We start from the raw sequence: 19,754 nt of genomic DNA, 5'->3' as shown, positions 1-19,754 counted from the left end.
TGTTCCTAAAATCATCGAGACTGGTGTCATTTATAGATTGAAAAATGAACTTTGAACGAGAAGGTTTGCGACGCACAGCGACGTCTGAATAAGCCAAAAAGACAGGACAATGATCACTGAGGCTGCAATTGACGGTTCCGGCTGCGGTTACTGGTGTGTTGCTGTTCGTAATCAATAGGTCCAAAACCGATGAAGTTGTTGATGTGACACGCGTTGGTGTTTTAATGACGTTTTGAAACCCACAGGCTGCAAGTTTGTTGTTCAGTTCAGTAGAAGAGGTATTACCTGCAGTAACATTAATATTAAAATCTCCACCAAGAACTAGCCGCAATCGTTCGAAGGATGCATATTAGAGTAGGTTATCCACAAAGTCCATGAATCTTTTAACATCGCCTGAAGGAGGTCGGTATACGACAGCGAAAAGAGTGCTCTCATGTTGCAAACAAAGTGCTTCATAATGTTTGGTGATATCGGTAAACTGGGACACCTTCTCACTTGATAAACTGTCAGAAATGTACATGCCAACGCCGCCACCACGCTTGTCGGTTCGATTGATAAAAAAAATTATTATAACCAGGTAACAAAGGCGCACAGTTGCTCGTTGTGCACCAAGTTTCAGTTAGCATGATAATATTAAATCGGAAAGAAAACTGATCAATGAAAAGAGCAAATTCATCGTGTTTTTTGCCAGAGAACGGATGTTAAGGTGAATAAAGGATACTGTGCTTTTTGCAGATGAGCACAGTTTAGCTGTTCTAGGTCCAACAAACTGCTGATATAAGACATCAGAAAGACTGAACATTTTATGGTAGCTGCAATTCGCACCGCTTCATTAACAAAACCATTCAGGAGATCTTAGTAAGGTCGTCCACAGACTCAATGTGAACAACATCGCTACCCTCAGTTTTCCGTGCAAATATTTTGCCATTGCGTGTCCACACGAACCGCCATTCACATGCTTTCTCACGTGCAATGGCCGATGACAGTAGCTTTTTTAGGCTTGGACACAAGTGTTCGTTGACGAACACTGGAGGGCTGCTTGAAAAGCTATCTGTACCGTCAGCACGACTGTCAAACAATCCTAGACTTTCGTTAGTGATGCGCTTCTTCCTTGATTTTTTTAGAACTTGGTCACGTTTCTGGCGACTTCTGAACTGCACAACAATATTGCTCGCAGCGTACTTTTTTGTTTCTTGATTTTCGCTCAGCTCAACAATGTCGCTCTGTCGAGCATTCCGCGCTGACACACGATGGCAGGCCTCAATATCTAAAGGCGAGACAGGTTCGCCGACAGCAGTGCCAATTTTACCAACAAGCTCGACAACATCCTCCGTCTCTGTTTGAATTACACCTTTGATCTCAAGGTTGCATTTCCGAGAGTACTGGTCGTTGTGAACAAACATTTTTTCAAGATCTTTTATGCGTTTCTAATTTTCCTCACACTTCTTCCGAAGGCACTCATTTTCCTTCTTAAGCTGTTTATTTTCGGCAAGGACCTCCCCCAAGTCTTTTCTGAATTGCTCAAGATCCTTATTAATATACTCCATACTTTTGACCATTTCTCTCATCTCAGCCCTCTCCTCCCGACTGTCGCTCCGGGCGCCCTTTTCAGATGAATTAGGGCCCTTTCCCATTCTAGACAGGTCCTCCTGATAGAAGAGCTACCACGAACAAGAATCTGCAAACAATTTCAAAGAAGTCAATGTAACGGCAATGCAACAACACTTCAGCAGCAGCAACGACGCCCTTACTAAAAAAAACAACAGACAGACTGCAACTAACCTGCGTAGTCGACAAGGCAACTGTCAAAGTGGTGCCTTCAGGCGTCGTCGGTGCTGCCAAATGGCGCGTCCAGGGATAGCACAGAGTTTATATAGGCGAGCGGTGGCGTCACAGTCCTTCGTGGTACCCAGCAGACGAGGTAGATATCAGGGTTATCGGTGATGACCGTGCAGCGTTGGCCCGTCGGTCCAGATGTGTGCCACACGTGGAGGGACGTGGAAATACAGAAGTGCTGCGCCAAGAACCTGCGTAGTCGACAAGGCAACTGTCAAAGTGGTGCCTTCAGGCGTCGTCGGTGCTGCCAAATGGCGCGTCCAGGGATAGCACAGAGTTTATATAGGCGAGCGGTGACGTCACAGTTCCTCGTGGTACCCAGCAGACGAGGTAGATATCAGGGTTATCGGTGATGACCGTGCAGCGTTGGCCCGTCGGTCCAGATGTATGCCACACGTGGAGGGACGTGGAAATACAGAAGCGCTGCGCCAAGAACCTGCGTAGTCGACAAGGCAACTGTCAAAGTGGTGCCTTCAGGCGTCGTCGGTGCTGCCAAAATGCTACCAAGCCAATACCTCGTTATTCTAAAGTCTGAAAACACCGTGAACTTTGCACATCAAATCCCTGTGAAGTCGGAGCATTGCTGCAGGTTCTGTACAAACATTGTTATTAATGAACAATATTGTGTTCCCGAGAGCACTGTATTAATTTTTCTAAAAGCGAATTAGGGTGAAAACTAGCTCCAGGTAACCTAAAGCCAAGGCATATACCGACAGTAACACAAAGATTGAACACCGAGGCGGGCCAAATCTATGTGAGCCTGAGAGTGGAGGTTATTACTTCGACTAAAGTGTTTACAAGGCCAACGGTGCATAAAGCCAACCATAGGCAGAGTTTTACATTCTAGCATAGAATACTTTATGAGATAACTTATGTGGGAAGTGCGTTTGATGTAAATGGAAGGCTATATTAACGAAAAAATTTAATCACTGCCCGCCAATTCATGTGTCCTGGAATACATATGTGCAGCCTAATTGTGATTTTGCGAATTGCACTGCGTACAAGCAAATATAGACCATTATGCTTTAGATTTAAAGAAATTAATTCTTTTTTTACAAAGTCGCCTTCCATTTACTTTTTACAGCGAGTGTACCATGATATCAATGCTCTTTTCCAGACAGTGAGGACCATTATCTTGGTGTGCGAGCGAATTCTGCACAACTTTTGTCCACTGAGAATGAAAAGCACCAACACATTTTGTCGCAGCCGGATGATGAGTAAGTATAGAATTATGGGCGAAAGCGGGTGATGACACCGTTAAAAGCTTCTAGAATGAAGTCCGTCAAGTGACCTTTATTGGCGAAATCAGTTTGTTGTATTTATTTAATGGCGCGAAAGCAACTGAGTCTATGATGCGCGAAACATAAGGTTAGAGTTTTTGTTAATGGTGAAGCTTTTTATACCTAGAGTTTGTTTAAAACGCTGGCTTCCTTGAGAAACCTAAATATACATGAGAAGTCAACCAGTGCTCGATCACCTAAAAGTAACATGGGGTGTAAGGGGATGCTTTCACTTTAAAATGTTAAATATTTCTTTCTTAGTTCTTCTAGTTTTATACATGAAATTAAAATGTGTTTCACTGTGAGTTCAGCACCACACATTTCACAAAGAGGTTTGTTTTGTTTGTCTAGCAGAAAGTTGTGCGTGAGGTGGGTGTGTCCAATGCGGAGCCGACATAAAATAACTTGGGTAAAACGTTCTTGATGCCTACATGATTGCCATTCTCCTAAAATGGGCTTCACAGAATGTAATTTGTTGTTTACGTGCTCTTCCAATGCAGTCTGCCGCTTATTTCCGAGTTTATTGTCGATAAACTTTAAACAATCCCTGTGGCATGTGCGGTATGTGGCGTGCGGTATGCGGTATGTGCTGTATGTTCACTAGATTTATATGACCATTCCGGTTTTGTGCAGCGCATACATCTGCTTTCTCATTACCCACAATTCCAACATGGCTAGGAACCCAGCAGAATTTAATGTTATGTTTTTGTTTTGTGATTTTAACTATGTTATGTATGATGTTTCCTATTATGGGTTCAGCAGCATTTCTAGAGTGCAGTGCTTTGAGCATACTCAGATAATCGGTGTAAATGATGCTGTTTTTGATGTTCTCTCCTACTATTTTCTACAGCTACAAACATGGCATAACACTGAGCAGTAAAAACCGAGGCGCATTCTGGTAGTCGCATTATCTGTTTAATTTTTTCTTGGATAACTGCACTTCCAACATGACTTTCTGTTTTTGAGCCACCGGTATAAAATTCAATGTAGGTGTCATACTTTTCTTGCAGTGCAAAGAATTCCTGTAATTATTGGCGAAATCAGTCCTACAAAGTCTGATGGATACAAACTAGACTCCCAACCTTTCCCACGCATTGTGAACCTTATCGTCGCAATATTAGGAGGCAAAAAAAAACAAACTGCGAGCATGTTTACTGCGAAGCAGCGCCCATGAAAACATAGCAGCTGCGTATTTCAGAACGGTATATCCCCAGGACATCGGCGCAATCATTCAGTATGCGTGTATAAAGAGTGGCTTCTTTAGCGGCGCGTTCTAAATCGTGTTCTTCGGTATCTATAATCTGTGATTCCTTTCTCTCACATTTTTCTTCTCAAGCAGCTCCGATGGGCTCAGTGTTGAGCTGGCTGAGTTAAGTGCGGTAAACAGCGGGAGTAGGTGCGAAGCCTGACTTTTTCGACCTCAGATGGAAATGAGAAAGCGGCCAAACGCGAAGCTAAAGGGGGAGAAGATCGTGCAATTGCAGCGGCTCAATAAAAAAGCAAAAGCAATCAAGCATATACGATGATCATTTCTGCCCAGCACGAATAAGAAGCGGACAACTGTGCTGGTATGCAAAAGTTGAAATTCCCCAAATGTAGAGTAATGCGCTATAGTATCGCGGATGCAGATCGAGCCGCAAAACCAAAAAGGGGGAATATGTCTACTGCCAAGTTCAGAGTAAACAAGCCGACCGAAAGAACGTGCAGGTGTTGTCTGGGCAAAAAGTAAACAGTGTGATTGATTAGGGCAGCTACTACGCTGTATTAGGCATCCAAAAATATGCTTACATTTTCAACCAGTGCACCCGAAATCTCACAGTTGATTTAAACAGAAAATAAACAAAAACACTTTTCCCACACGGTTGCAATTACAGTACAGGGATTTGCAACAGCACTGAAGTAAAAAAAAATGCAGCGGTGTTTGTAATTGAAGTGGTCCACAAAGTGCCTTAACTTTTTTTTTTCTCAGGACTCTGGTGAGAAACTCGTCAAAACCTGGAGCCATGTACGTATACGTGTACACCGGACTATAGTAGTTCCACTTGAAGCAGGATTCCTTAACTCAAACACTGTGTTGCGTATTCTGCCGGCGTTGAATTCCAGGAAGTATTGACCCCCTGGAAATGAGAAGTGGCTTTAACAGCGCACCACGACGTGACATAGTGCCATTGATTTCACGAATACAAATAACCTCATATTACTCTCCCCCCTTTCATGCTTTAACGTTTGATTCGCCATGAAGTAAGAAACGAAGGCACGAAAAATAGCTATTAAGTGCAAGTATCGCCTTTGGCACGAGTCACTCGAAGGAAAATTGCGGGCTTAATGAAATAGATGCAGCGGATCAATTCTACTTTATTGCGCACTCGTCTACTTCTGTGTAGTTCCCAGCTAAAAAATTCCGTCTTTGATGAAACGCTGCGCCTAAAATCGCAAACACTCGCTTGCGCTTCTGCACTCGTTCTAATGTGCCCGATAATGTATTCATGCGTGGATCTTATGCAGCACTGGCATATTCCAGATTATGTCTGATTGGTTCCATGACACGGGAGTTAATATATATTCACTGGAGGTGAATTTCCCGACGTTTACTCATTAATTTTAAAAATCGTTCTAAGATACATTTGATGGTCTCTGCAAGTGTACTGTACAGCAAGACGCACTTCGACTGCAAAACATTACTCACTGCTGATACGATATTTCGCTAAAATTGCATAATGAATTGTTTTGTCATCATTTTAGGAGTAACTTTATATTACGAAATTGGTGCCTAGAACACCGAGTGAGAACACTTTTAAAAATTAATTAGGTGCGAAGTGGTTGATATATGAGTCGCCAAAAATAAGCTTTTGTAAACTCGTTGAGTAGGCTTTGAAGCGATGCGCATTCACAAAACAGCATCGCCGGCATGTGCACTGCACCGGAAACAGACAATAATTGCGTATTTTATGAGATAAAACAGTTAATGTGATTTGACTGAGGTACTATGGTCAGCGACACGAGTTTTTAAATGTACAAGGGGAGAATTCCTTTGGAATGCAAAATGTTGATGACTATTGCGAGCTACATTGCCACAAAAAAAGTTTGACAACTTGACGACTTTCATTCTCGGAAAATAACCTTGCCCCATCATATAAAAAATCAGAAGCTTGCTTAGTTAAGTCTAGCTAATTCAGCAGTTAGGTTCAGTTTTTTTTTTGATACACGACTTGTACAACGGCTGAGAGATAGTAAAAAAGTCGCGCATGCGGCTTGTGAAAAGTCTCATCTCCCAAAGGAGTTCGACATGGCGATGATAGTAAAAAAAATAAAAGGAAGAGAAGACATCGGCACGCAATGCAAATATTACACACAATGCACACATCAGAACAAATGAGCAGTGCGATCTGTTTACAGTTTACACGCACATACAAAAACAATAACTAAGTTGATCACATTAGTGGGAATTCGTTTTCAGGTGGGAATTTTCACCATCTTATAGGAACATTTTTTTTGTTTCTGTTTTATAATGTGAAGCGAGTAATAGATTAATGAATGTGCATCTTTCAAATATGATGATAATACGTATCTTCATGCCTGAAACCCGTAATATTGTCTTGGACAAGGCACATCCTACAGTTTATTGTGTCTTGCACTGTGGAGAACTCTATTTTCACGTAGTCTAGCAAGGTCCAGCGATTTTTATAGGTGAATCACCCGGTATTTATGAATTACCTTTACATTCATGATACGGTATTTGCAGAATAGTGGGATGGCAAGTCCTTGCGTTTAATTATTTTCTTGTTACGCCCTTAATGTCCACAACGGACTACAGTCCTCACGCAGAGACACAACGAGGCATTTCCACGACTTTGAAATAAAAATATTAAATTCTCCGAAATGCACGCAAAAGTATTACATATCGATATGCTTTTTTCTCTTCAACTCGTAGTGGGCTGAGCTCAGACGACATGTTTGAACTGCATTGTTTTGATGTAATTGTTCTGCGCACCCCGGCGTACATCAGCCAGGCAACTCAGCGCGTTATTTGAACTTAAAGCTCGCGGTGAAGGGCATCGCACCTTACAAAAAGTTCTTAATAGCGCTTGTGCCAATTTAGTGGCCACTTTGCAAGTGAACTGTTAGAAGCAAGTCTTTGCAAGAACGCTTTTTTGCTAAGAAGTGAACATGATTAGAAAAGTCGTATGACGCCATTCTTATTTTGCAATTTCAATATGTGTACACCTTAGGCGCGCTGTTTTGAGCAAATCATAACGGCAATGAGCATTACGGAAGATCGTGACATGACTTTGCAGTGTCTCTTCTCAGACGTTGTGGATGCCAGATACGCATATCGCTACTGACTGGGCCGACGACGTCATGGAACTCATTGAACTCATAAACGTATAGTGCAGCGAAGTCGCGCGGGGACCCAAGGACCTACGTGTTCCAAATCCATTGGTCATTAAAGTTATTTCTGTCTCTCCCTCAAAAGATTCACTTGATGGCAAGTTGAGTGTTTTCCTTTGCAACAAGCTCTATTCGACCAGCCTTACGCTTTCCTGCTCTCATATCAACATCTTTAAAAGAAAAAATGTAGTTGAAAACAGCAATATTCGATAAAAGTTTGCCAATACAGCTGCCATTCTAACTGTTCTGGCGCCGGGGCGTCGTTTAGAAAGAAATATTTTATGTCAGTTAGCTGTCCTCTCTCACAAACTTAGCAGTAGTTTTCGCTGTAGTTGGAAAAGGGGGAAGAACCATAACATCATCTTTTGGCTAAAAAACTTAATTTTTGCACGTGCGAAAAGGCCAGCGGTGGGACGTCACACGGGGCTGAAAGCTCTCGCAGTTGTTCCTCATATTTAGTGGTTCTTGTTCTCGAGGGTACACATTTAGCTTTTAAAGGCGCAGGCCTTTCTTTGCGACCGTAAGCTATTTAATTTTGAAGCATAAGTGCACGTTGCCATTACTTACGGTCACGGTCATTCGCTCTGCGTGGGAATGGGATGCATTTCGTGGGTGAAATGTTTCATCATACCTCGTTCTTCGCAAGTCTTCAAAATGCAGTGAACATTGCACACAAACTAAATTCAAAGTTCGAGCATTCCTCTAGGTTCCATGCAAACCTTATTATCAATCAATACTATTTAGCTCGCGAGAATGTTATAGTATTTATTCAATGAACAGAGCCGCATGCAAACGGCCTCCAAGGGATACACCGACAGTAGTGCAAGGATTGAACATCAAGACGAACTCCGGCTCAGACGGGCAGTGCAGATTGTTAATTCGATTATAGCGTTTTTAAGGCAACTGCTCCATAAAGCGAATCCGGATCAGCGTTTTGCTTTTCATTTCAAATTACTTGATCAGGTCATTTATATGCGCGGTACGTTTGATGTGCAATGTTACCGATTTTCTTGTGATGCGATTGACGATACTGCAAGAGCTTTCTGGAAAAGAGCACGGCGCGCAGTTTTATTCTGTTGTCTTGAATGTGTGTGTGGTTATTGGCGGCTTTAAATTACAACTGCTGGCACACCACACTGCAATGCTTACTAACGCTATGCCAGCACAAGGCGCAGGATTTTTGATGTCCTACGGACTTAGAGAGGTAGTTGAGATTTTCGTACAGGTTTCTAAAGCTTAAATGGGGGGCCACAAATATCTGCGTATGGAATAGCGAAGCTCCTTTTCCTTGGAAATATGAGATCGGGGCGGTAAATCGCGTCTTGCTATTAGCAGCATACATCGTGTGTTTCAGTGAAACCCACTAAAAGTAAGAATAGGTTTGATCTATATAGAGATGACTGTGGACGAATAGTAGCAATAACGCTTGCGGACGTCAGAAAACAGTTGGCTCAATTCAAATATTTCAGATTATCAGCTTAATTTGAACACACGATACCTCCGGATCAAAGTTTGGAGCCAAGTTGCCTTCGATATCTCTTGCTGTCCTCGTTCAAAGCAGCATGGTGGTGGTGGTGGTAAAACTTTATTTCCCACAGTAGGGGTCCTGAAGGACACTCGGCTAGGCGCCGGGTGCAGAGGGCAGCTCCCACGTAGGCACAGAGAGCCCGAAGCTCTCCGCATTCGCGCGGGCCTCCTGGACAGCCCGAAGCTGGTCGTGAAGTGAAGCACTTTTTTGTACTTTGTCTCAATGTTCCTTGTTCTGGGCGTAGGCGTCACTTGATGCACAACCCCACAGCATATGGGTCAAGTCTACACGTTCACTGCACTGGTCACACACATGTTGTCCGTCGTAGTCTGGGTCGATGTGCTTCATGCGCCAGGGGTTCGGGTATGAGTTCGTTTGGAGCAAGCGTAAGGTGACCGACTGGCTGCGGGTTAATTTCTTATCCGGGACGGGAAACGCTCGTCTGCCTAGATAAAAGTGCTTAGTGAGCTCGTTGTAGGTGAATAATTGATCCCTGTACTCGATAGCGGGGGGGGGGGGGGGGACCGGAGGGACGCGGCCGATGAGCCCTCGCGCCGCCTCGTGTGCGGTCTCGTTGAGATTCCGCAGGCCACCCCCTAAGCTGCCCATGTGTGCCGGGAACCATACGATGGAGTGATCGGTGGTGTTACTTCCGCCTAAAATTCGTAGCGTCGTCTTGTCTATTCCGTCCTTGGCGAAAGCTCGAGTGGCTGCTCTAGAGTCGCTGTACACAGTTGTGAAGCTCGAGTCTATGAGAGCTAGTGCTATCGCTGCTTGTTCAGCTACCTCTGGTTTCTTCGTGAAAAGTGTGAGTGAGTTACACGTTCGCCCGTGTCCGTCGACCAGTGCTACCGAGTAGGCATGCTTTCTCGGTATGTACGCTGCATCCACGAAAGCTGTCTGGTCTGGAAACCTTGCCGCGTCCACAGCGAGGGCTTTGGCGCGGGCGAGTCTTCTTCCTTTATTGTGGATCAGGTGTACAGAGGGCAAAACACATGCCTAGAACAACCAAACTCTGTGTTCCAGAGCTCCCAAAGCCACTGCAACCAAAAAGGCAAAAAATGACGATGAAATTCGATGAGTTTAACAGCCCATGTTTACATCCAGACCGTTTTTAACCAAATCTAATCGCTAGTTATCGCGTATCATGCCCGAAACAAGCTCAGAGCGTGTTCTAGACATGCGTTTTGCCCTCTGTACGTTTCTTGGGAAGGGGACACTTTAATTTCTTCTCGCACGACTTTAGGTAAGTGCAGGACGTTGTCCCTTTCTGCTATGGTGTTCAGGCCGAGCTTGACGAGAATCTCTCTGCCCGCTTTAGTGCTTGATAGGCGTGCGATCTGTGCCGTGTGCTGTGCCTCGATAATTTCGGCAAGGGTATTGTGCACTCCTAGCTGTAAGAGAAGATCAGTGGAGGCATTATCGGGAAGCCCCAACGCTGTCTTGAAAGCTCGAAGTATGTGTACTTCGAGCCTTTTCCGATGTACTTTTTTCCAGTTGAGCATCGCAGCCACGTATGTGATGTGACAGAGCACAAAAGCGTGGACAATTCTAATGGCGTTGTCCTCGCTCATTCCCCTGTGCCCATTCATGATGCGCCGAAACATCCGGATCGCGTTTACAATCTTGATCGTGATGCTGTCCAACATTGCCGAGTTGGACCCGTTGCTTACGATGATTAGTCCTAGAATTCGTATTTTGTCAACCGCCGGTATGCGATTTCCATCTCTGTCGTGTAACTCTATGCATGGAGTGGGGTGTCTGCGCCAGTCGTTGGACGGGCGCCCTGGTCTTGGGGGGTGGTATATGAGCAGCTCCGATTTTCTGGAAGAGCAGCGAAGTCCGATTGGGGCGAGATGGGCCTCGGTAACCGTAAAGGCTTCTTGCATGGGAGCTTCCAATTCCGCATCGCTGCCACCGGTACTCCAGATGGTGGCATCGTCTGCGTATATGGTGTGCTCCACACCAGCAATTTCACCCAGTGCGCGAGAAAGCTTTGTCATGGCCAAGTTAAATAAGAATGGTGAAAGTACTGAGCCTTGTGGTGTTCCCTTATCGCCCAGTTCAAAGCTCTCCGAGACGTGCTCGCCTATCCGGAGAGTTGCCATTCGATCCTTTAGAAATGCCTTGACGTAACGGTAGAAGCGTGTTCCGAGATTGTGGTCAGATATGGCTTGGAGAATGGCTTGATGTTGGATGTTGTCAAAAGCTTGTTCCAAGTCGAGTCCCAGCAGCGCCTTGGTGTCTCGTGTGGGGCGATCCAACAGACTTTTCTTGATTCGTAGCATAGCGTCTTGCGTTGAGAGACCCGGCCTGTAGCCTATCATATTGGAGGGGAAGCACTCCTTTTCTTCTACGTATTCCGATAGTCTTTTAAGTATGACGTGTTCGGCTAGCTTTCCTAGGCAGGACGTTAGTGAGATGGGCCTTAGGTTTTGTAGGCCCAGCGGCTTGCCTGGTTTTGGGATGAGGACCGTGTTTGCATGTTTCCATTCGGCAGGAAGATGGCCAGTTTTCCAGGCTTCGTTGATTTGTTGCGATAGGAACGTGACCGAGCTGTCCTCTAAATTTCGGAGAGCCCGATTTGTGATATCATCAGGGCCTGCTGCAGAGTTACTGTTGAGTTCGTGAATTGCAAAGTGTACTTCGCTTTCTGTGAAGTCTGTATCTAGCTTCGAGTTTGGGGCACCGTCATAGTTCTTCCTTTCTAAGGTACTGGGTAGCCCCGATTTAAGTGGTAAGTACCGTTTGGCAAGGTCATTCACAAGGACTTCTGCAGTAGTGGTTTGCCTCGCGCAGTGCACTAATTTACTGAGCCTGGTCCGTTGCATAGTTTTGGACTTTGTTCCGTGTTCGTCGAGGAGGTGTTTTATGAGCCCCCACCCACTCCCTCTGCGTATTTGGCCGTTGAGGGAGTTACAGACTTCGTCCCATTGTTGTCGGGAGAGATCCACGCAGTATTCTTCAATGGTCTTGTTGAGTTCGGCAAGTTTACTTCGTAGTCTTCTGTTGAAACGTTGCCCCTTCCACCTGGCTAGAATGGAATGTTTGGCTTCGAGAAGATTCGCTAATCGACTGTCCATTCTCTCAACCTTAACGTCCGTGGTAATCGTTCGTTCTGAGGCTACGATGTCGGCTTTGAGGTGCTTCCCTATTGAAAATATTGAGCGTGAATTCGGCGTGCCTATCTTTGCGTGTTTATTGCCACGCAAAATGCGACGATTGAACGAGGTCGCAGAACGCGAGACATATTTCACATAATTTGCGCAAGCTGAGCAAGCTCGCAAACGCGAGACATCTCTCACATAAGTGCGCAAGCCGCGTAAGGCTCGTACAGCAGGAGACATCCTCGCGTAATATGCGCAAGCCGGGTGAGGCTTCCAGAATGTCCGAGAGCCAAGGGTGAGTCCCAGAATGTTCAAGAGGCGAGTCTGGCTCACAGAGCACTAGACAGTGTCTAATGGAGTTACCATCATGATGCCGATAATACCTTGCATGGCTGCAAGGCTCCTACATCACTGCTCAACACGGTACGCTAATGTACTGCATTAAGGCCTCCTCATTGTCTGTCACTGCCTCATTCAGCATGCATGTTGTGAGATAACAAGCTTTGCAGAAACGGTGCTTCGTGGGATGGCTCTCATGTGTGTAGCATGCTTGCAAAAGGACATAGATAAGGTCACCTTAACTGGCTTTATTAATGCCACATCCCTCATGATGGGTGCCACACAGTGGCTAAACAATTTCTTCAGTTTCTCCAAGTCCAGCAGGTTGGCGTCTTGATACAGGTTCTCACTATGCAGCACCTGCAAAAAGGTAGGAGTATATGCAAAAAAGTTCAGTTAATCTGTTTTCTGGAAATTCCAGAAAAGGGCACAAGTACTTCTTCCATTAATGAACTAACGATGATTTCGAAAAGTTTCAGGTTTGAAATACAGACACTGGAAAACCCGACTCAAGCACGCAGACTGCTCAGCATCAAACCTGCACAAAATCTAATAACCGTGTCACACAGGCATTTTGAAGGCTTTCAAATGGCTATTAACTCAGTGGCACTTGAATACAGCTAAATGGGCATTTCCAATAGCCACTGAGTCCCTAGAACAGTGTGGACATCTATTAAGATTTTGAAGGCTTTTCAGTGGTAGAAATTTGCACTCAGACATGGAGCACTCGCAACTATACACTAAGCAATAAAATCAAAGCAATTTAATCGCTGAAAGAATACTCAACATGAAATTTACAACTTATTTGACTAAAAAAAAAAGAAGGCTAGCCACAAAACACTGCAGCAAGCATATTATCACTGTTGCCAATAGCACAAAAACAATGTATACCACCTTTTCAAAACTGTGTGAGCGCTACAACAGCTTCCCAGCAAAATTATCAACTGTGACAGTGGCGCCACAGCAGCTTGGTGCGAGATGATGAAATATCTCTACGGCGATCAAGTATTCTGTGTAGCAGTGGCATAACTCCCGAGTTGAAGTGCAAATCTCAAAGCTCAATCTCCCACCTCAACTGTTGTCTTTAAATACATATTTAAATTCATTGGAGCGTGCTGCAGAAGTAGGTGGTCAGATCATTCGAGAGGATACCTGCAAGGTATCTCAGGAGACGAAAGGTCTGATGAAGAAACGCCAAAGCATGAGGACGTCTAACTTCAGAGATAGAATAGAACTAGGAGAGCTATCGAAGTTATTTATAAGTGCAAGGTAGCCAACATAAGAAAGTTTAACATGGAGAAAACCTAGCATGCTCTAAAGCATGGAGGTAGCCTAAAATCAGTGAAGAGAAAACTAATCACAGGTAAAAACCAGATGTATGCGCTAAAAGACAAAGAGGGCAATGTCATAAGCAATATGGATAAGATAGTTAAAGTAGCCGAAGAGTTCTGCACAAATCTCTACAGTAGTGAATGTAACCAGAACGTTACGGAGAGAGGCAGTAGAGCATAGCAATGGGACATCCCGCCAGTAACGAGGGAGGAAGTAAAGAAAGCCTCAGGAGCAATGCAAAGGGGTAAAGCAGCTGGTGAGGATCAGATAACAGCAGATTTGTTGAAGGACGGAGGAGAGATTGTGCTAGAGAAACTAGCCACCCTGTACACGCTTGCCTCGTGACCACGAGCATATCAGGAGCTTGGAAGAATGCGAACATTATTTTAATTCATAAGAAAGAGGATGTCAAGGACTTGAAGATTTACAGACCGATCAGCTTACTATCCATTGTCTACAATGTATTTACTAAGGTAATCACTAATAGAGTCAGGACAACCTTCGAATTCAATCAACCAAATGATCAGGCAGGCTTTCGAAAAGGATACTCAACAAGAGACCACATTCATGCAATCAATCAGGTCATAGAGAAATGGGCAGAATACAACCAGCCCCTATATATAGCCTTCATTGACTACCAGACAGCAATTGACTCGGTGGAACCACAGCTGTCATGCAGGCATTGTGGAATCAGGGTGTAGAAGAGTGTTATGTGAAAATATTGGAAGATATTTATAACGACTGCACAGCTACCATAGTTCTGATTGAGAGGACATAGTAGTAGCGCTTAAAAAACAAGGACGACAGGGTAGAGAAAGACAGCACAGGCGCTAGACATCAACTGTGCTGTCTTTCTCTACCCTGTCGTCCTTGTTTTTTAAGCGCTACTACTATGTCCTCTCAATCTAAACACCAACTAGCCCAGCTGTCTGCCTTAAATACCATAGTTCTCCATAAGGTCAGCAATAAAATTCCTCTATATTCCGAGTTTTCTAACACCACCATCATTTTTTGGCACCGTGGCTATATCATACAAGAATGTGAGACCTACTGCATACCTAAAGAAAATATGTGTGTAAGCCAAGCATCAACCGTTGTATGCAATAAGAAGTCTAAGTGAAAAAGATTCTATGTAAACTAGAGAAAGCCTTGCCATTTTTGTACTTCTGCTTCTATGACTGCTTGCTGGATTTTTTTCTTTAGTTGGAAGCATTCTTCCATCCCTTATCTCTATACACTATTCCTCTGCCAATTGACTGAGTAACCCAAATAGCAATTCCTAAGTAGGGAGGGGGCCTTCCACAGTGACCACACAGGGGCCTTCAAGTTCTTGCAGCAATCAAAACATCCCTTTGTAACACTGGCCTTGAATGCACCACTATACGTTTGTGGCAGGCCAAATACTTATACAATTTATGTTTTAAAACCACACAGAAATCCACAACTGCCATTATGAAAACAACCTAGTAATGTAACCATAAGCGTACCTGGCCAGCATGATCAGCATGGAAAGGCGCACAGCTTGTGTGCAGCTCCTAAAATGAAAGCAAATTCACATGATTAATTGCAATTTCCACAAAGACATTCTTGAAAAATCATGTTTTTGCACCACTCAGCCTCAAGCCTGCCTTATTGCTCCAGCAGCAATGAGGCAAATCTGAGCACAGCTTGGGGTGAGCTGGTGGTATCACATTACGCACCTGACACTACATGCATCAATCCATTTGTATGATAGAATTTCAGAATGGCGAAAAGACACACACACAGGAAAAAATGATGGGTGGATGAGATTAAGAAGTTTGTGGGGATACAGTGGCCGCAAGTGGCAAAGGAAAGGGTTAGACATGGGAGAGTCCTTTGCCCTGCAGTGGGTGTAGTCAGGCTGCTGCTGCTGCTGATGATGATGATGACAGCCTGAGCACACCTACAAAGTAAAACTGTGATCTCGACCCAGCAGCACTTTACTGTGTTGAAAGAGAACAGGTACAATTGAATTACTGCATTACCTTGTTATTATCATTAAAAAGTACAGGGCTCTAAGGACTTCCTAATTTACATCGAAACGAATGGGTTACAGTGAACTTTCACGGATTACACTAACAGGCACTGAAAATCCAACACAGCTACCCAAGAGAATATTAGGCAGCCGCGCTAGCCTTCTTTCGCGCTATGCTACCTGATACCAGATTAAAATTCCAGAGCAATTTACTCATACTCTAGCACTGGGATACGTTATGCCCCAGACTGATGCAGCTGTCTTACTAAAGGCAGAGAAGCTTTCAGTGTGGGTCATGTGTGCTGTGACGTGAACACATGCACAGCATCGCCTGCTACCATTCAAGTCCTCTGTGTACACAAATGCAGGTGCAATAGAAAACCCACATCACAAATTTGGCTAGTCTGGTCGGCCAAGCATGGGCCAGCTCATAGCACGAAGCAGCAGGTGCGACACATACCATCATCATCAGCCTGACTAGGCCCACTGCAGGGCAAAGGACTCACCCATGTCTCCACATTAACCCTGTCCTTTGCTAGGTGTGGCCACCATATCCCCGCGAACTTCTTAATCTCATCCGCCCATCTAACTTTCTGCCGCCCCCTGCTGTGCTTGCCTTCTCTTGGAATCCACTCCATTACCCTTAAGGACCAGCGGTTATGTTGCCTTCCCATTACAAGCCCCGCCCAGGCCCATTTCTTCCTCTTAATTTCAAGTAGCATGTCATTAACCCGCGTTTGTTCCCTCACCCACTCCGCCCCCTTTCGGTCTCTTAATGTTAGACTTATCATTTTTCTTTCCATAGCTCACTTTGCTGTCCTTATCGTTTGGCACGTGTTTTTTTCTTTGTAATAAGGCATAAAGTATTATACACGGATTACCACACGGCATCCTCCTATGACCGCTAAATAATTTATAATCAAATTTCTTTCTCCTGCTGTATTTGTTTCGGTTTCGACAGCTGAATGATGGCTGTGACGTCAAAGCGAGGTTATTGGTCATGTGAGGCATGAAAAACTGCAATACAATTGGTACTTCTGGCTCTTAAGGAATGCTGGCGTACGCTGTAGCGAATTAAAATGATGAAGCAGCGATTATAAATGCACTTTTCCACGCCTCACGTGACCTATAACCTCTCTTTGATGTCATAGCCATAGTCAAATTGTTCACCGAAACAGGATGGCAGAAAAAGTTGATTATAAATTATTTAGCCGTCTCACGCGAATACCAGATGGTGATTCATGCATAGTAGTGTCTTCCGCATCATTATAGAGAAGAAAACATGCCACCAAGATTGGGTGTCTATACTCTTTTAAGCTGAACTCTCTTCATTAGCCTCCACGTTTCTGCCCCAAAAGTGAGAAACATGCAGGCTAAAGAAAAGATTTCTGCTTAAGTACCAAAGTGGCTCTAATCACACGATGAAGCGGAAAAACTCTCGACACTTGAACAGAGAACAAATAGGAATTCCAACAAAATTTTAGATTCTTGTAAGGCTATCAAGCATTTCTGAATATTGTAAACTGCACTTTCACACATACAGTACGCATGTATGCCAAGTAGAGCTGTGCACGGGCCGCAAATTTCAGCTCGCGCCCGGCCCGAGCCCTACTGTACTGACGGAGGCCCGGCCCGGCCCGACACTGAAGAAACCTAAGCCCGCCCGAGCCCGGCCCGAGTTAAGGCCCGGCCCGGGCCCGGCCCGACCTGCAAAACTGAAATTGAAGTGACGATGAAACAGAAAGAGGTAATTTAAATCAGTTTATTTCAATGTTTTTCAAATGCTCGGCTCTCATGGTCTAGATGAAAATTAGTGAGTATATGCAAACACGGCGCATGTAGAGAGTTATCACTCCAAGCTATTATGTAAAAACAACAAATCGTCCATTGATGACTGCTTGAGGCAAGTGCGGCGCTCCTGCAGATTAGTTTCGAACCTTGCAGTTGCAACAGTAGGGAGGCTGAGCCACGCAGGAGCAATCGCGATCGCGAAGCCCGCCCGGCCCGTCCGAGACAAATATACCGTGGCCCGAGCCCGGCCCGGGCCCGGGTGAATAGACTTCCGAAAGGCCCGAGCCCGGCCCGCGGGCCGGGCCGGGTACGGGCTTTTGGGCCGGCCCGAGCCCGTGCACAGCTCTAATGCCAAGCTCACATTCAGTAGCCCTGTTTACCGGCTGTAATTATCACGGTCTGAGCTCAGTTACAGATTTAAAACCAGCCAAAAGATGCAACACAGGAAAAGAGAAGAAAACAGGTTGGACTATCAATTGAATTTTTTGTAAAGGAAAAGAAGGCTCGCATGAAGATGCGCCACACATGACCCACACCAGCGAATGGCAGGACAACAAATAACTGTCACTGATATACAAGCACGTCATCTAAAAGAGAAAATTCTTTCCGTTGAAGATTGACTAATGGCTTCGCTACTCATACAGCCGTTGCCTTGGAGATATGCATCAAATACCTTACAGATTTGTTTACCACTTCTATACACCACTGAAGTGTCACAGAAATCAGGCGTACGCACTGATGGGTCATCTTATGATTTACACTCACGACATTGGCACTGTAGTGCCAGATTAGAAGCTGCCTTCCCCCTAACGAGTTAGTGCTCACTCAGGAACACATTAAAGACACCTGCACATATCCCTGAAGTAGTTTCTTGCACAAGCTAGCGGAATGTGATAAACCACTTCCTGCAAGTCCTGAACCTAGTTTTATGGGATACCATACTGCTATCCCGGTTTTTAACAGCAGCGCAAAGGCCATCAACACAATGATTGGCGCAAAAATTACATTTAAAAATTTTCCCGCCACTCGATTTGAACTCATGAAGTCTACACAAAGGACTCCATGATAACCGTTCTGAGGTGAATAGCAGTTCAGCCTAGCCTCTGGAATCTGTGCCAAAAAAAAAATGGAGTCAGCGCATCGCAATTTGCTTCCGAAATCAGCCGGTGCTGATGAAAATTGTATGTTTTGCTTTCTCTGGCTTATAAAGCTCCACTTTCAGAAAAAGTGTCGTCTTTGTGGTTAGGATGCGGAACTTCATCATCACAGGTCAACTTCAGCTTGCCATCAGTGTCCCTTTAATGCCTCAAAGTTGAACAATAGCTCCATTCATAGAGGAGGGCTGTGCATAAATTTCGACCACCAAAGATTCTTTAACATGCACTGACATTGCATAACACACGAGGAAATATGCAATTCGCCTTGTCGAAACGAAGCCACCACAATTCAATCCCGCGTCTTTGGGCTCAGTAGCCGAACACCAATGCAGTAGGCCACAGCAGCAGGTGAAAAACAAAAGAGAGCCCTTAATAGGCAACCTAACTTGCCAAAATCAACATAACGAGGGGTCACACAAGTAGCAGTGGACTAGGAAAATAAAAGCTACTTGTGTCGGAAGATGTCTTCAGTGTTTACCTCAAAAGCCTGCTTGCTTGCTGGGCATCCTAGCACCAAGTGAAAGGCTGGCACAGCTATACTGGACAGCTTGGAAGAGGCATTGCTGGTAAAGCTATGTGGAGATTGCTGCAAGGTAAAAAGACACATTTAACAGCAGCACAGTGCAAAAAATGGACTAGAATCAAGCATGTAAGGCAAAGTGCAAGGCACAAAAAGGAGCCGGTCGCAGAATGGAACACAACTGTTTAACCACATTTCGAAGTGGGCCAGGCAACAAGAAATTCATAACCACGGCAGTCATTCACAAGCTAGCCTCAGACGAGACATCACTTGCATATCGATATCCAGCATCGTTTCTACAATACATGCCACCATTCAAAAGAACAGACCCACAGCAGAACGATATTTTCAGTAGAAGGCTGGTTTGCTTCAAATTTTGCATGCGTCCCTCAATTTGAAATCTGGCATGATTAGCACTGATTTCACATTCTCACAGGTATGATGAATTAATAGTGCCAATTGCAGAAAAACCACACTTT

At 44.7% G+C, this 19,754-nt stretch overlaps 2 protein-coding genes across 2 annotated transcripts; both read right to left on the bottom strand.

The window, feature by feature from the left end:
• Positions 1–1,819: 1,819 nt before the first annotated feature.
• On the bottom strand, positions 1,820–11,864 carry LOC149328957 (uncharacterized). The gene is made up of 3 exons (XM_089559155.1): positions 11,123–11,864; positions 10,234–10,975; positions 1,820–2,027 (listed from the first exon to the last, which is right to left on the bottom strand). The coding sequence occupies exons 1-3, from the start codon at positions 11,862–11,864 to the stop codon at positions 1,820–1,822; spliced, it is 1,692 nt and encodes a 563-aa protein (XP_089415281.1).
• A 750-nt stretch (positions 11,865–12,614) lies between these two features.
• LOC149328956 (uncharacterized) lies at positions 12,615–19,754 on the bottom strand. The gene is made up of 3 exons (XM_089559154.1): positions 19,234–19,754; positions 15,299–15,346; positions 12,615–12,839 (listed from the first exon to the last, which is right to left on the bottom strand). Exons 1-3 carry the CDS (start codon positions 19,360–19,362, stop codon positions 12,615–12,617), a joined length of 402 nt encoding a protein of 133 aa, XP_089415280.1. The 5' UTR covers positions 19,363–19,754.

Source organism: Amblyomma mixtum, chromosome 9 (assembly GCF_055824585.1).
Source record: "Amblyomma mixtum isolate Tamu chromosome 9, ASM5582458v1, whole genome shotgun sequence".
Classification (NCBI taxonomy): Eukaryota; Metazoa; Arthropoda; class Arachnida; order Ixodida; family Ixodidae; genus Amblyomma; species Amblyomma mixtum.
The sequence above is the reverse complement of the archived record's forward strand: the minus strand, read 5'-3'. Positions and strand labels throughout refer to the sequence as shown.

Bases quoted from the DNA above. Each gene is read 5' to 3' on its own strand.
- LOC149328956 (XM_089559154.1), bottom strand. From the start codon at position 19,362: ATGTGTCTTTTTACCTTGCAGCAATCTCCACATAGCTTTACCAGCAAT. The intron at 15,347-19,233 runs GTAAACACTGAA...CTTTCATTTTAG, and splicing joins CAAGCAAGCAGGCTTTTGAG to GAGCTGCACACAAGCTGTGC. The intron at 12,840-15,298 runs GTACGCTTATGG...ACCTTTTTGCAG, and splicing joins ATGCTGATCATGCTGGCCAG to GTGCTGCATAGTGAGAACCT.
- LOC149328957 (XM_089559155.1), bottom strand. From the start codon at position 11,864: ATGCAACGGACCAGGCTCAGTAAATTAGTGCACTGCGCGAGGCAAACC. The intron at 10,976-11,122 runs GCGAGCACGTCT...CCATATACGCAG, and splicing joins AATGGCAACTCTCCGGATAG to ACGATGCCACCATCTGGAGT. The intron at 2,028-10,233 runs GTACAGAGGGCA...TCGACTACGCAG, and splicing joins GTGTCCCCTTCCCAAGAAAC to GTTCTTGGCGCAGCACTTCT.